Source organism: Tiliqua scincoides, chromosome 8, assembly GCF_035046505.1.
Source record: "Tiliqua scincoides isolate rTilSci1 chromosome 8, rTilSci1.hap2, whole genome shotgun sequence".
Classification (NCBI taxonomy): domain Eukaryota; kingdom Metazoa; phylum Chordata; class Lepidosauria; order Squamata; family Scincidae; genus Tiliqua; species Tiliqua scincoides.
In genome coordinates, this window is record NC_089828.1 from 32,877,275 (window position 1) to 32,895,038 (window position 17,764).

General features: G+C 45.7%; 2 protein-coding genes across 2 annotated transcripts; one reads left to right on the forward strand and one right to left on the reverse strand.

Moving 5' to 3' along the window:
- Positions 1-7,703: 7,703 nt before the first annotated feature.
- On the forward strand, positions 7,704-9,023 carry ACTL9 (actin like 9). The gene has a single exon (XM_066635579.1). The coding sequence runs from the start codon at positions 7,704-7,706 to the stop codon at positions 9,021-9,023; it is 1,320 nt and encodes a 439-aa protein (XP_066491676.1).
- A 7,153-nt stretch (positions 9,024-16,176) lies between these two features.
- Positions 16,177-17,058, reverse strand: NFILZ (NFIL3 like basic leucine zipper). Its single transcript, XM_066635584.1, has one exon. The coding sequence runs from the start codon at positions 17,056-17,058 to the stop codon at positions 16,177-16,179; it is 882 nt and encodes a 293-aa protein (XP_066491681.1).
- Between the last annotated feature and the right edge of the window lie 706 nt (positions 17,059-17,764).

Consider the following 17,764-nt stretch of genomic DNA (forward strand, 5'->3'; position numbering starts at 1 on the left):
GTCTGGAGAGATCCTTCTGGAGCTCCTCACAATCACGTGAGGTCTTCCCACTCAGAAATGTTTGGTGTCGTCTGCAAACTTTGCAACCTCACCGCTCAACTCTGTCTCCAGGTCATTTATGAAGATGTTGAAAAGCACTGGTCCCAGGACAGATCCTTGGGGCACACCACTTTTCACTTCTCTCCATTGTGAAAATTGCCCATTGACACCCACTCTCTGTTTCCTGGCCTTCAACCAGGTCTCAATCCATGAGAGGACCTGTCCTCTAATTCCCTGACTGTGGAGTTTTTTCAGTAGCCTTTGGTGAGGGACCATGTCGAACGCCTTCTGAAAGTCCTGATATATAATGTCCATGGGTTCTCCTGCATCCACATGCCTGTTGACCTTTTCAAAAAATTCTATAAGGTTCGTGAGGCAAGACTTACCCTTACAGAAGTCATACTGATTCTCCCTCAGCAAGTCCTGTTCATCTATGTGTTTTGAGATCCTATCTTTGATGAGGCATTCCACCATCTTACCCAGTATAGATGTTAGGCTGACCGGCCTGTAGTTTCCTGGGTCCCCCCTCTTTCCCTTTTTAAAGATAGGCGTGACATTTGCTATCCTCCAATCTTCTGGCACTGTGGCCGTTTTGAGGGACAAGTTGCATATCTTAGTCAAGAGATCAGCAACTTTATTCTTCAATGAAATGCACAGTGGGAGACCCAGTACAGACCTTTGCATTGTGGCCTCCAGCAATAATAATAATAATAATAATAATAATAATAATAATAATACATGCATCATTTATATACCACCTTTCTTGGTCGTCAGATTTCTCCTCAGACTTTAATTCAAGGCGGTTTACATGGGCAGGCTGTTCTAAATCCCCATAGGGATTTTTACAATTGAAGAAAGGTTCTATCTTTCAAGAACCACAACATTTCAGATGGATCTTTTTATGGTCTGTTATCACTTTCTGGCCTCCAGATTCCTCCCACGTGGGCTGACAAGCAGCTCCTTTATCTCTCCAAGAGCAGGTGGAATAACTCGGCTGGGCTTGTCAGCTGCTTCAAGGTCTCGCCAGTCACAGTGCCAGTGGCCTCGAACTGATGACCTTCAGATGCTATCTTCAGGCAAACGGAGGCTCAACCCTCTAGACCAGACCTCCTGCCCAGCAATCAGATGCTGACCCAATTTGTCAGAGCTACAAATACAAATATTTCTGTTTGGCTGCCTAGATCTCTTACCAGCTCCTTCCCAGTTTTCTTGCCTATTCCCTGGTTCCTCTCTTTCCACCCATACTTCTTGCAACACTTTCCAGGGCATATGAGCTTCAGTTCATTTCCCCAAGGACTCCTACTTCTTACAACAGGTGCTACCAGCTGCCCACACCCCAGTACAGATGGGTGGAGCTGTTGTTCTTGCTTTCTCTTTCTTTTGGAATGCAGATACTGTTCATTCATTCCAGAAACTTGCTATTATTCATCACCTTTGCTGCCCCAGGGCTAATGCCATCAAGAGACCTACAGTCTGTCTACACATTTGATAATAAAGAAGGGAGAGAGAGAAACGGCATACGGAAAAGCAGAAAAAGATGCTTTCTCAGTGTGTCATGCAGAAATGACAAAGAGAGCAACATGCATGAGAATCTGCACAGTTCAATAGCTTTTCACATTCACTGCCATGCCCATCACAGGAATGCCTGCCAGCAGCCCAACACTCCTGGCCAATAGCTCAGGGAGTGGCTGCAGTTGGGTGGTACGCTATGCCCAAAGTCCCAGGTTCAAATTTGAGCATCTCCAGTTAAAAATCTTTCGGTGGCTACAGGGCTCGGCATAAATCTGGAGAGCATCTCATGGGCCACTGTGGGAAACAGGATACAGGACTGGATGAACCTTTGGCTTCATCTAGCAAAGCTTTTGTTTGTTTGTTTGTATGTTTGTTTGTTTGTTTGTTTGTTTGTTTGTTTGTTTGCACTCTCACACACACACACATATGCTCATGAGGAAAAGTTCATAGGGTAGCCTTTTTCCTTTAGACACAAGAGCTCGAGATCAGTAAACTGGCATGAAGTTTCAGAGTCAATGTTGGGCATCTCCAGTTCTGTTTCTCTCAGTGGTAGTAAGGGTGGGAAGGCCCCATATTCCAATCCCGGGTCCAATCCCTGGCATTTCTAGTTAAGAGAATCATAGGGCTGGGGAAGATCTTGGAAAACCGCTGCCCATCAGAGTGAACTATAATGGGCTGGGTGAACCAATAGTCTGCTATGGTGTAAAGCAGCTTGATAGGTTCATCAGGAGCCTCCATAGCTCAGTGGTACTTTGCATGCAGAAGGTCCCAGGGCTGGGCGAGGGAAATCTCCCAAGACAGCATAGAGAGAGTCACTGGCAATAATTGGCAATGTGGGCCAATTTATACTTTCACTTTGGGTCCATGTACGCCTAGTCCCAAGACCTAGGGGGAAATGACTGCTTTCCTGAGAAGTGTATGATTGTAGTTGTCATTAATCTAGTCTGCTCTGCAGAGCTGCCATCTTGTAGTTATCTGGGGATCCTGAAGCTGGTGATCTCTGCCACACTGGCTTGTCTTTCTCACAGCCCAATCCTATGCATGTCTACTCAGAAGTAACTCCCATTAGAGTCCATGGGGCTTACTCCCAGGAAAGTGTGGATAGGATTGGGCTGTCAGTCCATTAAACTTACTTAGGATGCAATCCTATCCACATTTACCTGGGAGTAAGCCCCATTGACTATAATGGGACTTCTGACTTACTTACTTAGCTTTTCCCCTACCTTCCTTACACAACCGGGCACCTGAGGTTTGAAAAATATAATAAATATAATATAATATTATAACAATATAATAAAACAGTATTAGCCGCACAAGAAAACATGAAGATGAAAATAGCTGCATGATGCACTGCCATGATGCAGATGAAACATCAAAACCAGTAGTCAAAAGCAGCATAAATTCATAAACAAATAAATACATTCCTAACTTGAGACGTACTGGCTCACGTGAAACCAATTTCAGGCTCCCTCAGGCAAAAAATCTGAGGAACGCTGAGGGAAAGCAAAAGGATTTTGAACTAAGATTTGAAAAATGTTCTGCAGGTATATGCAGCCCATCCATACCTCGAGTCATCATAGTCACCCAAACAAAGAGAAAAAAAGCTAAGCTAGACCACAGGAAGGTCCAGATCTGGTTTCAATAGCAACCAGACTGAAGCCTCCAGGAAGCCCGAAAGCAGGCTGTGAAGGCAACAGCTCTTCCCTGTTGTTTCATCCCCTCCTTTAACAATTGCTTTCAAAATGAGAGGTAGACTGCTTCTGAATATGGAGGCTCTCTTTAAAAAAACACTATCATGGATAATACACATGAGAGATTTATCCTCCATAGACCAATGAACCTCCACTTGGTAAGAACATATCATGGATAATACCCACTGGGAGTTTTATCCTCTGTGAGCCCATCAAATCCACATTTTGTAAAAACATAAGGACACTATGGGTGGGATTTTCAGTGGAACAATGTTACAGAAGTAAAAGGGGAAACACTATCTACCTGTGAGCTGTGATCCCAGTCTGCGTCATTTACAGTTTGTGTACAAATCAGTTACACAAAAAACAAATCTCTAGCTAGCCAGTTATGCCAGGCCAATCGTGCAATCCTTGAGGGGGCATACCAAATATTTCTCCCCCTTTTAAGTGGTAGCCCACTAGCCTCCATCTTTCCTCTATCTCCCACATTCCCTGTGTTGTGAAAAGAAGAGGGGCAGAAGAGAAAGTATGGAGGAGATAATATCCCCCCCCATCTCCTCTGCACCACATTTCCTTTTCCAAATGTTCCCCCTCCTCTCTTTTAGAATTTGAGGAGAGGTAGAGCAGCAGCAGCAGTATGGGAGCAGGCATCCCCACCAATCTGCCTGGGGTGATTGCCTTAGTTGGCCTTCTGTATGCCCAGCCCTTTGATGACGTGTTTAATGTCACGTCTAGTTTGGACCCCAAAGTATATGTAAATAATATTTTCTCCAGCTGGCAAGCCCTTAAGGACTTCATCATAACAGTATGTGAACACAAAGACAATATCAGGTTGCAAGGATCCCAGCAGTAGCATAGCAACTGCCCCACACCTGGGGGGGTCAGGGGGTATAGTGGAAGGATATCCTATGTATCCACAATATATAGGATATATTGTATTGGCAACCTTCAGTCTCGAAAGACTATGGTATCGCGCTCTGAAAGGTGGTTCTGACACAGCGTCTAGTGTGGCTGAAAAGGCCAATCCGGGAGTGACAATCCCTTCCACACCGGGAGCAAGTGCAGTCTGTCCCTGGTCTGTCTCCCTGACTATGGGCCTTCCTTCTTTGCCTCTTAGCCTCAGACTGTTGGCAAAGTGTCTCAAAGACTTATAACCAGTAAACTGCTGCTTCCCGTGTTGTGCCGACGCCGTATGGCGAAGTTGGAGTGTCCTCTCCAGTGCGCGAAGCCTGGGTAAAGAAGGTATGGAGGATAGGCTGTTACCCATGCAGCAAATCCCCCCTCTCCACGTCGCTGGAATGGTCCAATGGAAAGGCAGAAGCCAATACGGTTGGTTCCAGCGGCGTCGCAGGAGTTGCCAGAACGTGACTGTGTTCAGCTGTGTTACCGGGTAGATGGGACTCGTCAGCCTAGGAAGGCAGCTCATCTAAGAGAAGGAAACTCTGACCTCAAACCTCCACTGCCTTGTGGCTACATCCAGTTGTGGAAAAGGCTTCAGGAGTCAACCTCGAGGCAAAATCAGGAGCCGGAGTCCCTTAGGCAGTTCATAGGATATAGCCAAAATGGAAAAGGTGCAGAAGAGAGGAACCAAAATGAATACTGGGCTGGGGCATCTCCCTTATGAGGAAAGGCTACAGCATTTGGGGGGTTTCAGTCTAGAAAACAGGCGCCTTAGGGGGTAAATGATTGTGTCATACAAAATTATGCAGGGAATGAATAGCGTGGATAGAGAGATGCTCTTTTCCCTCTCACATAACACCAGAACCAGGGTATATCCACTAACGTTGAGTGTTGGGAGAGTTAGGACAGATGGAAGAAAATACAGGTCCAGCTTTGTTATAAATGGATTTTTTATACACGGATTTGACTCGACACAAACCAAACCATCCACAAACTGCCACAACCACCACCTCACCTGGACCAGTGGAGCATCCAGGCAATTCTGGCACGCACGCGGAGCCACTGGCCATTTCTGCCAGGGGCTAGGTCATGAGCAAAGGCAGGACAATGTTTGCACCATTGCAGGGCCATTTATGGAAGTGGGTCAATAGATCCGATGTCTCAGATGTCCCACAGATTTGGGCTGCTAGTCTAATAGTTCACAACATATGGAACACCATAGAACTGAAACCAGATTTGGAGTAGGTACACCTGCTTAATAACTTACAATTCCTTGCAAAAATTCGAAGTATGTAATCTGCTTGTTCAGAACTAGCTAGCTTTTGAACATTTAGACACCTGTCTTAAAAGCTGTAGAAACACAAATGACATCCTGCGCAATTGTGAGGTGGGCAGATGACATTGTCTCTGAAATCTCAGATACATACTAAGCGTACGACCAAGGGCGCAATCTAGAGGTGCCGTTGGGCCGATGCAAGTCCCTTGTGCCAGCCCAGGCAGGTCGCAAACATGCTGTAAGGCACGTTTGCGCCTCCTCGAGAGGAAGACACACCGGCATTCCGAGAAGCGCCAGTCTGCAGAGGCTGACGGAAGCCTCTGTGCCGGCTTCCTCTTCAACACTTGCGTCCGCCCAGCTGAGCAAATGCAAGGACAAAAGGTGGCAGTGCAAGGTGCGAGGGAGGCGTTCCTGGGTGGGGGGAGAGCAGGCCGTGAGCAACCCTGTGGGGGGGCAGGGAGCAGGAGGCAGGGCTGGGATCTGGCAGTTATACCGGGTCCCAACCTCCGTTCCCAGGGAGAATGGAGCCGGTCCAAGCTGTTTTGCTCTCCTTGGACTTGCCGAGTCCAATAAGACCTATAGGCCCCAGCAGCCCTTACCCAGGGGTAAGGGGAAAAGTTCCCCCTTGCCTCTGGTTGAACCGCTTATGGCCACAATCCTGTGCTGGATACAACACAAGCCTCTTGGCTTGCCTGTTCCAGCACAGAATAGGATTGTGCCCTTGGTCAGTCAGCCTACGATAATTTGAATCTCTCCTGCCCTCTGCTGACTCATTTAAGACAGCATCACCATACACCACCTTGACTTCCTTGGAGGAAGGGTGGTATAAAAATGTGAAAAATAAATAAAAATAAAATAAACTTCTGGGGATCTAATAAAAAAGCACAGCCCACGAGCTCATCCATTCACCCCGATTTAGTACAATAAAGCTGACCTCATTGGTGCTGTTTCATTACAGAGCTCTTCAGCCAAGATTGTTGTCCTGTTGTAGCTAACAGGAGCAGTGCATTCTAGGTAAGATGGGGCTAATATGCTTTCATTGCCTTCAACAGCATCTTCTTTATTGCTGTTTCACATGGCACTCAACTTCAGAGGAAAGAATTCCCCCATTTTGATGGAGGTGTTACTGAGTACAGCTCTTGCAGCGACGTACAATCAATAACAGGATTGTAATAATAAAGAACACAAGCAAAACAAAGATAAATGCACAGGCACCATACAACCAATGCAATCCAGCCAAGCCAATTCAAAGTAGCCCAATCCTACCTAACTCCTCCAGCACCGATGCAGTCACGCCACAGGGAATGTGCTGCATTTCGCAGGGCCACCTCAAGGTAAGGAAACATTTGTTCCTTGGCCTGGGGGGCATGACTCTACTGCCCCAATGGGTCTACTCAGATCTGTGCCAGTCTTGCTAGTGCAAGTCCAAGTGGACCCAGGTTCCAGGAAGTTGGGAAGGGGGATAGGACATACCACCCCCTTCCTGGCCTCAATTCACCCCTCCCCATGCCATTCTGCCCACCTGCCACCTACTGCCCACACCTACCGCTGACTTAACAGCTCCAGTGGAGCAGCAGGCTAGAGCAGGGCATGATCAGCAGTCATTTTACAGACAACAGTCATGTTGTAAACCCCCCCCCCACTTTGTGCTGGCTCAATCCTTGTCAGGATTAGGCCATAAAATAGGTTCTGAAGCATGCTGAAATGCCCAGGGAAACTAGAAGAAAACTTTCTTTGTGTTGAAAGGTCAACAACAATGGCATCAAGTGAGCTACCTTCAGTCATCTGCAGGATACCAAGACCAAAAAGGCCTTTCCTCCAGTCATCACCTACCTGGATGGTGCAGATAGTAGTTGTTTAGTTGCAGTGTCATTTAAGGACTGTTATCCTCTATGACTAATCCTCTCATTAAGGAGCCCCAGTTTCCCCAAATAGAATCTGGTAGAGTTCATCCCAAGGGAGAGCCTGGATGATGCGTGATGTTCTATCTGTCCTTAAGGTTCCAGGATTCTAACCCATGGCCCATTGTTTCTGTAGAACATTTCAAAGCCATCAGGCAGAGAAGACAGCAGGAGGCGGATTGACCCAGTTTCCCAAGCAATGGTTGGAGGAAAGCCATCCCAATGGACAATATCAATTGTCTAGTTTAAACAAATCTACCCAAGCTGCTGGTGAGATGTCATAGTTTACTTTATGACAACAGTAGGGGCAAGCAGCTCCTCAGTACTCTGAAAATGTAGCTCATTAGTTGATCTTGTGAAAAGTAACAGTGGAATCAATTGAAAATGTCATTCAGAAGTGTCAGGCCAAAAAGTCCTGGGACTTCACGATCACGGAGTCCAGGGATGAGGTCAGTAAGCTCAGGGCATGTGAGAGTAAGGACCCCTTCCCCAGGACATTCACTGGATCACACAAGAAGGTCTAGACCGACTTCAAGAGAGAGAGGTGGTGTCTCAGTGAGATCAAGTACCCCAAATAGAGGACGAGCAGTTGTCAAGACAGGACCTGTTGTGATCGACACTGGTTCTGGAACATGTAAAGCTGGGTTTGCCGGTCAACAGACTCCCCAGGCTATTATTGGGACTTTGGTTGGACACCCTACAGAGAAGTCCATGAGGAGCAGAAGAGAACGACCAGATACATTTGTTGGGGAAAAAGCAAGGTTAGAACCTGAACTTGATCTTATTTTACCAGTAAGGCATGGTATAATCATAGATTGGGAAGCAGCTGAAGTCTTGTGGAGACACCTCTTTTACCATGGCCTTGGGGTTGCTCCTGAAGACCACGCACTCTTAATGTCTGATCCTCCACTCTGCCCAACTACAAACAGAGAGAAGTTGGTGGAGGTGGTCTTTGAGTCACTCAACTCTCCAGGAATGTATGTGGCCTATCAGTCAGTGTTGTCAGTTTATGCCCATGGCAAAATTAGTGGCTTGGTGGTCGACACGGGGTATGCAGTAACTCACACTGTGCCAGTCCATCAGGGGTACAACTTGCCACATGCCACGGAGAGAATGGACGTTGCCGGGGCCAACATGACATCTTTCATGATGGATCTCCTTAAGGACATGGGGCATTACTTTGACGAGAGAATGCTGGATGTTGTTGATGACATCAAACGAAAATGTTGTTATGTCGCCCTTGATTTTGAGTCCGAGTGGAACCGTCCCAAAAGGGAATACATGGTGGACTACCAGTTGCCGGATGGCCAAATTATCACTTTGGGGAAAGAGAGATTTCAGTGCCCAGAGATGTTATTCAACCCTCCACAAATGCCTGGCCTCACCCTTGTTGGCATCCATGGCATGGCCCAAAGAAGTGCAAGGAAAGTCCCTGAAGAATCCCGGAAGGAAATGTATGAAAACATCATGTTATGTGGGGGGTCGTCCCTCTTTGAGGGAATTGAAAAGAGGTTTACTCACGAGTTCATGACTGCTTTGCAGACTAACACAAAAGTAAAAGTCACAGCCAATCCACTGCGGAACTATTCCGTCTGGACTGGAGGATCCATTCTGGCATCCCTGACGAACTTCCAACCATGTTGGATTAAAAAGCAGCAGTATGAAGAGCACGGGCCATATATTGTCCACAGGAAGTGCTACTGAAATGGGCTGGGTTGCTCCACAGTAGCTCATGGCTGAGACGGAAAGGAAGGAAGCCAATAAATCAATGTGTTTGCATAGGCTAGGAATATGGTTCGTGTGATTATTACTCAGGGAGTCAATTTGGAATCCGTACCTTTCATCCAGATGCTCCATTGGACAATGGTTAAGCTCTGGTCACTTGTTTTACAGAGGGACAGGAAACCACAATAGCTCTGTGGTAGCAGCCTTGCACTGCACTCAGGAGGTTCCATGTTCAATCTCTTGCATCACCAGTGAACAACACCACTGAGCTAAAATGCCGCCCCATTTGCAGGCAGCAAAAATGAGGGGAGGGGCAATTTTGAGATGGCAAAAGAGGGTTTTACCAATGGCTGGCAGCTACCAATTTTACCCCACAATGCCCTCTAGAAGTGCTACAATGTGCTGATGCAGCATTGTTCATAGGGAATGGTTGGCAACCTTCAGTCTCAAAAGACTATGGTATAAGCCTACAGCACCCGGTATTCCCAGGTGGTCTCCCATCCAAGTACTAACCAGGCCTGACCTTGCTTAGCTGCCAAGATCAGACAAGATCAGGGATGTGCAGGGTAACAGTTGCTGCATTCTGAAGAAAAAGACAACAGCTGCCGGGGTGGTTACTGCCACCACCACAGAAGGAGGAAGCTGTCACATAAAGACAAACCAGTTTCACCCCACCTTTCCCCTCCTACAACTTCATATTCAAGACAATGTTTTCCTATGGTTCAGAGATCTTCAAGTACCAGGGCCAGGAAGTTGTGGTGGAGCTGCCATCAATCTGATCTCATAGTGGTGGACAGGAAAAGATCCATCTCAGGTGCCCCTGAAACACCATTTCAGTTCCATGAGCATCATTTACCCATGGGTGGATCCCTTCACATGGGGGAGATCATCAAACCAGTACTAGGGTATTTGTGTCCTGGACAATTGTGTGCTGATCAAATGCGTCCCAGTCATTGGCATCCTTAGACACCTACATCTGGGTTTTTTGTTTGTTTGTTTGTTTGTTTGTTTGTTTGTTTGTTTGTTTGTTTGTTTGTTTGTTTGTTTGTTTGCATCCCAGTCATTTGCATCCCACTATAACTGAGCACCAAACAAACTATAACCGGCCAACAAACCCCATGTTATATATTCTATGCCTGTTATCCCAACTCTAACCCTAACCTCCCCTTGTGTTTTAAAAATAAAAAAGTACATCTAATATAAATTTACATATATTGGGACATAAATGTTTGGAATGCAAAAAGAACAGATGCAAATGTCCAGGACTGGGACACATTTGAGTGGGGTACAGTTGTCCAGGACGCAATGGAACTGTCACTCATTAAACCACATGGATGAGAATTGATTGCATAGCTCAGGTTCATGAAATTAGTCCTTGAAAAGATTCATATGATTGGCCCTTGACCACATGGGTGGGTCAGTTAGGCACTCCCTCGATCCATGCATGCCTAGGAGGTTCCCATGCAGGTGGGAGAACATTGAAAGGGCACCTTGGGTCTCCATGGGTTCATGGAATGTGAGTCTCTGTCTATCAATGGCTGCAAGTTTGCTGCTGCCAATTTCAGAGGCAGGAGGCATCTGAATACCAGGTGCTGGGAAGCAACATTATGAGAGGACCATTGACTTTGCCCTGTTTGTGGATTCCTGGTTGGCCTCCATTAGAAGCAGGATGCTTGGTCTGATCCAGAAGGGTCCTTCTTATGAACAGTGGGCAGGGGTCTGTAAGAAACAGGACCAACCCAAACTTCTTACACCTGCTACTAGGCCACAGGATCTGACTGAGCTTTTTTGTATGTGGAAAGTAACAGGGAGGACTTCAGAAGGCAAGGCCAACTTTAGGGCAGTTTGACCCATTTGACAAAATTGGGCCCCATGTCTGCAGGAATCCCACACTTGCGCAGCGAGCAGCGTGCACACAGCTGCAGCTGGCACCTCACTCTCTAGCTGATGCTGTGCCCTGCATTGCCGCTGCTGCCCAGAATGTCTCCAACAGCAAGTGGGAGGAGATAGATAGATACTTTATTTACGGTCATCCGACCAGCTAGTCACAAACAACAAAACAAAATACACAGAATTAAAACCAACACCCTGTTACACATATGTAAAACCATAAAATCAGAGATTTACACTCTCAATTTTCTTCCTTACCAACTGTGCAGCATAACAGAAGCAGGCAACCCTGAGTGATATATCCGAGTATACATCAGAAAGCAGAAAAGCAAGCTGCTCCTCCACCTGCATCCCCGTTTCAATACCGAAGATCGGGGAGATAAATTTAGATCTCAAATCGTCATAGTGTGGACATTGCAAAACAATGTGGGCAGTTGTCTCCACCACATTTTGAGGGCAGGGACACAGTCTCTCTGAATAGGGACGCCTTGCATAACGCCCCAAAAGAACTGCTGATAAAAGTGCATTACACCCAGCTTTAGTAAAAGCAATCCTAAATTTAGGAATAACAATATTATAAAAATATCTAGCAGGAGAAAATGCAAGAGCTTGATCCCCAAGAAAAACATACACAGAAAGTCTGGCTCTTGCAGATCTCAATTCAAGGTCTACCAACCTCTGACGCAAAATTTCTTTTGCGAAGTGGGAGGAGCCTCTTACATGGCATTATGGCACCTGCAAGACTTACTGTGCTGTACCGCACCCCCCCCCCCAAAGCTATGCTACAGATCAGGAAAAAAGTGCATGGAATGGGAGCTTTAATCCTTTGATGCAATTGTAATGATGTAATTTAATTTCCCTTGGCTCAGTCCCAGTTTTGTCAAGGGGTCCTGTGGTTGCTCTATCCCTATGGAGGGGGCTGTCAGTGGAGCCAAATGTAGCTTCCCTCCAAACAGCAACCTGTGGGGAGGAGTTCCAGACTGGTACCGTAGTGGGAAAACAGGTTAAAGCCCCTTTGCACTATGCTATGGTCCTGATCTAGAGTGTGGCCCCTCTTAGCAGCTGCTAGCTAAGTTTATAAAAAACACAAATCAAATTAAATGCTTTTAATATAATATGTAGCTTGACTCTGAGACGGGTCAGTGGTACAATCCTGACTTGTGTGGAAAGTTGGGGGTAGAACCTGGTGGTCAAGGAAGCAAAACCGGTTTTTGGGACTATCTCTTAACCTGGGAGAGCAGCTTCCCAATGGCCTCTTTCTGTCTAGGCTTTCTAGCTTTGGGTGCTGGTAATGACCCTGAAGCCTCCCAGCAACCTGAAATTGGTCATTGTTGTGAGACAATCCAGTTTAGGCCTCCTTGGCCAGTGTATGTCTGCTTTTGTCTTGTGGTTATAACCGCAACAACACATCTCTCCTGTGGTCTGTTCTGCCTGCAAGAAGCTGTTCAGCAGGGCACACAGCTCCTCGCTGCAGGTACTTATCAATTTCCCATATCTCTGGCCCTTGTTCAGCAGGTCTATTCCCCCTCCCCCCAAAGTGACAATGAGCTGAAGAAAGCTGTTTTGTTTTCCTTTAAAAGAGAAAGAGCATAAAAACAATAACACAAATTGTGTATTTATTAAAATCTCTTTATCTGCAAATTCCCTGGACAAGAAGGCATAATAGGGATCTGGCAACAAGCAAAATTGGAAGCAAATTCAAAATGAGGATTGTCAACTTTTTGTTCTCTGGCATCTTGTGTGGCGTGTACAAAGTGTCATACCTTCCCCTGCAAGAAACAATGCTCCTATTCTCCCCCAAATGAAGACACGCTTCTAAGCACATGTTCTAGCTGTCCCTATTTACCAGGGTCAGCCCCTATTTTGGGATTCCCATCTCTGATAAACCACTAGCCCTATTTTGTCTGAATTTTTACCTCCTGGGAATGTTTTGGTAAAGCATTGCTTAGATGAGTTACTACAATTGGTCATAGAATCATAGAGTTGGAAGGGACCTATTAGGTCATCTAGTCCAACCCCCTGCCTTAGGAAGAAAATCCTCTTAGAGCATCTCCAACAGGTGCTTGTCAAGCCTCTGCTTGAATATCTCTAGTGAGGGAGAGTCCATCACCTGTCTCGGCAATCTGTTCCACTGCCGAACCGCCCTGACCATCAGGAATTTTTTCCTGATGTCTAATCAAAATCTCCTCTCTTGCATTTTATACCCACTGGTTCTAGTTCTACTTTCAGAGACAGTTGAGAATAAATTAGCCCTTCTTCCATATGACAGCCCTTAAGGTATTTGAAGAGAGCTCTCATATCCCCTCTCAGCCTTCTCTTCTCCAGGCTGAACATGCCAAGTTCCCTCAACCTTTCCTCGTAGGGCTTGTCCTCCAGCCCCCTGATCATCCTCGTCACTCTCCTCTGAACCTGCTTCAGTTTGGCTGCATCTTTCTTAAAGTGTGCCAGAATGGGCACAATACTCCAGGTGAGGTCTAACCAGTGCAGAGTAAAGCGGAACCACAACTTCTCGTGACTTGGAAGCTACAGTTCTGTTAATGTTAACTGTTCTTCTGTGTTCAGGTCCCAATCCAGAGTCTCTAGAAGAGCAAATTTCAATCGTTTTCATCTCATGGCACATTGACAAGGTGCTAAAATTGTCAAGGCACACCATCAGTTTCTTTGACAGCTTTTTTTGGGTCTTGTCAATAGGTACACTGCACTGCCGGTAGGGGACTCTCATCCCCCAATGGCCCTACTAATAAATGAGCCTCCCCAAACTCCCACAGCACACCTGTGGACCATGCGTGGCATATCAATGTGCCCCAGCACACTGGTTGAAAATCACTGTTCTAAAAGTTAGATCTCAGAGTGGAGAGTAGATACATTTTGGCTCTAGTTTATGTGCATGAGTGCTAAGATGACATGCAGCGCATAGCCTGCCATTTTGCATCCTGCAACTGCTGCAATATACTGTATTTTGAACTATTGATAACATAATGGGCAGGAGGTCTGGTCTAGAGGGTTGAGCCTCCATTTGTCTGAAGATAACATCCGAAGGTCGCCAGTTCGAGGCTACCGGCACCGTGCGACCTTGAAGTAGCTGACAAGCTGAGCCGAGTTATTCCATCTGCTCTGAGCATGGGAGGATGGAGGCCAGAATGTGCGACCAGATCAAGAAAGAAACATCTGAATGTTGTGGTTTCTTGAAAGACTGAAACCTTCTTTCAAATTGTAAAAATCCCTACGAGGATTTAAATTTGCCTGCCTATGTAAACTGCCTTGAATCAAGTCCGAGGAGAAATCTGAGGACCAAGAAAGGCGGTATAGAAATACCTGCATTATTATTATTTTATAATGACAGTTAGGTTTTTTCCAGTCTACATTTAGCCTAAAGAACAATTGCCTTTTGCTTTTAAATTTGTGGAGGATAGGCTGTGGCTGAATACAGCTGATGGTGCTGAGCCTCTAGCAGTGTGCACTGTTGACTGGAGGGAACTTTGAGCAGAGAATCTCAGCTTGAGATCAGGTGGGGTCAAGGGCAGCCCTATTTTTCACCTATGAAATATTCACTTATGCAATTTTCATCTGTGAAATGCCAGAGCACCTTTCTTTTGTGTGGGGAACCAGCTCCACCTTCTGGGTTTCTCTGAGCATGTCCTCCACTGGGAAGTAGCAACTCCTTTTGATGTAGGTTTCACTCAGTTTGATGTAATGTAACTGACATATTGATAGACAAATGCCACAAATGACTATTAGAAGGGAATGGCAAACTGTTCTCTCAAATTTAGGAATATGGATCTCCTTCAGCCCCTTCCTCATGATGCTAATGCTCCAGTTCTTTCCGAGAATAAACAAGTTCAAGACCCATCAGCAATGAGGATGATCTGAGTTTCACAGGCATTTTGATATTGATTTCATGTCAGCTCTGTGGTTACTTTCACTTTCAAAGGGCTATCCATGGTAGTGTGATTGTGCTACATTTGTTTCAGGACTAGACCCAGGGCTGTGAGCAGTCATTTCTAAATCTAGTCCTGGAGGGTGTGTTCACTCACTTATGTCAATCCTTACACCAATGATGTGAGCTGAAGCTCAAGTGCAGCTGTCAGGAGCTCCTGCATGTTGATTAGGCATGTTGATTTGTTCTGAAGTGCCTGGTTCAATGATGTACAAAGTCCAGAACGCTAGCTTTGGGCCCTAATTCTAGGCCTCAAAGCCTGAGATCACAGGAAGGGGGAGGAACAGGACAGAGACCAAGGGGGGAAGGGGATGTGTCGAGGATGAGAAGGGGCAGTAATGGCGACCGCAGCACCACCAATATCCAACCCCCCTTCCCAACTTTGTTCTGCCTTCCCAGGGCCACAGACTTGCACCAACAAATGTTCCTTTACCCAAAGGAGACCTCCAGGGCTGCTCCCGCACAGGATGCAGTATCCACTCCAATGGCATGACTAGTGCCTGGTTCAAGCGACAGTTGCAAAGGAATAAAAAGCCACCTATAAGATCAAGTTTAGTTCAGGGAGAAAATATCTTGCAGGTCCAAGCAGTGTAACTGTAGGATATGAGGACTATTACATTTTATTCCATCTAATCCCAAAAACTCAAGGCAGGTTCCCGGAAGCACAGTTATATAAATTTGCAGTACTATGTTCTTTATACTTTTCTACATTGGAAAATGGAGGGTTCCTAACCCATCAATTCCAGTTTGGAAACAAAAATATTAAGTGGGAACTCCAAAATCTGGAGGAAAATTTAGGAGAATTTCAGGAGCATGCCTAAATGCTGCCCTCCTCTGGTGTGTTGTCGGTCTCACAACTATAACTGGAAAATAATATCGTAACTCTGTGGTTCTCACACATTTAGCACCAGGACCCACTTTTTAGAATGAGAATCTGTCAGGACCCACCAGAAGTGATGTCATGACCAGAAGTGACATCATCAACCAGGTCAATTTTTAAAAATCCTAGGCTGCAATCCTACCCACATTTAACCCAAGAGTAAGTCCCATTTACTATCATTGTTAAAAGAATATGCATAGTAGCTTGTTAAAAGTACAGATCTGTAACATTTCCCCAAATGCAGTCACATACCATGGTAGCATCAAGTTTAATATATTAAAAATAAAATATTGAAATGAATGGGGACCCATCTGAAATTGGCTCAAGACCCACCTAGTGGGTTCCGACCCACAGTTTGAGAAACACTGTCCTAACTCTTTTTCTTCACTGTTCACAAAGATGACCAATATGCCTTAAGTCAATTTTCAAATATCCATGCCAACAATCTCTCCTACTGGTTTATGATGACCACTGATGCTCCCATCATCCCAGAAATTGAAATTTTTTGTCTTAATCCTAAGTTTATGAGGCAGAGCTGTTTGGACCACCTGGGGGTTTTCAGAAGTGTCAATCAACCTGTGAGAGGGAATTTTGATCACTTGCTGTACATCTTCATCTGAGGTGATCTGAGGGTCTTCCTTCCCCATCTCAGCTTTGTTTGGCAAAACTGGTGGTAAATGAGAGTTCTCAGGTACAGGGAAGTGGTAAGAGTAATTCTGGAGGAGGTGATAGTTGAGGTAAGTTGGTGAGAAGGTGGATGTGAAAGTGGATTCACTGTGACTCTTTGCACCCCAGGAGCTCACATCATAATGCTTGACTGAGGGAATATCTTTAGGGTCTTGGTTGAGTAGCTCTCTGGAGGTGATTCCTTTGTACATGAAATCTGTGGATTCTTGTGTGAGTGGAGTGGAATGTGGGGCTGTAAACCAGCAGCCATCTTGGAGGAGAGAATGGACTTTGACATTCCGAATGTCTTGAATACAAGGGGTATGGGCGTCAAGGTTAATGAGTCCAAACCTGGTCTTCAGATCTAGAAGCTCTACACGAAGACGCAGGTTCTCCTCACGGAGAGCAATCACCTGGCTCTCCATTGCAAAGTCATTGAAGCGCCTCCTCTCCCGGGAGCGCCTGGCAGCCTCATTGTTCTTCAGCCTCTTCTCCCAGTACACGGTATCCTTTTTCTCTTCAGGTGTGAACTCTCGCTTCCGCCGCAAAGGCCCACTTGCGCTGCAAGGGAGTATGGCCTTGTTGTTGCACCGAATGGTCAATTCACCAAAAGCCCCTGCTGGTTCAAGGAAGTGTTCCATTGTCTCAGCACTTTTCTGCTTGCAGCCCACTGCAAAACAAGATTTCAGATTTTACAATGACAAGAAAATTTGAGATCTGCAGCTAAAGAACTGTCTGGTTATTTCAGATCAATACACAATTTCTTATCTCTGCAGCTCTTCCTTATATATACAGCTCCCCTACACCTGTTTCCATTTGTCTGGAAATCTGTGACCTGGTCCTTCCCATCTTCTGAAGGGGAACTGGAGCACACTATCCTCACACCTCTACTTGGGATTGGAACATCTGAAGTCAGCCTATATGTGTCGAGCAGAAAAATTCCAGTAATTGACCTTGTAATTTCAGCTTACATTTATTTATTCATTTACATCCCACTTTTCTCCCCCAAGGGCAGCCAAAGTGGCTTACAAACCTAAAAATCACATTTAAAACAATAATTTATATATAAATATTAAAACAACCTTAAAAGTCATTATAAAACATAAAATCAGCAGCATTAAGAAAGGGCAAAGCCCATGAAGTCTAAACAGCATGTTTGGTTCCTATCTGTGTAGGATATTATATGCACAGATCCTACATGTGTAAGATCCTACATGTGTAGGATCTTATATGCACAGGCCAGCATTTGGGATGCTGCCTCAGTATGGAGGAACAAAGAGCACCGGGTGTGCAGGCATGCTCCAGCTCCCCAACACACAATGGGCCACATGGGTGATTTGATCCAGG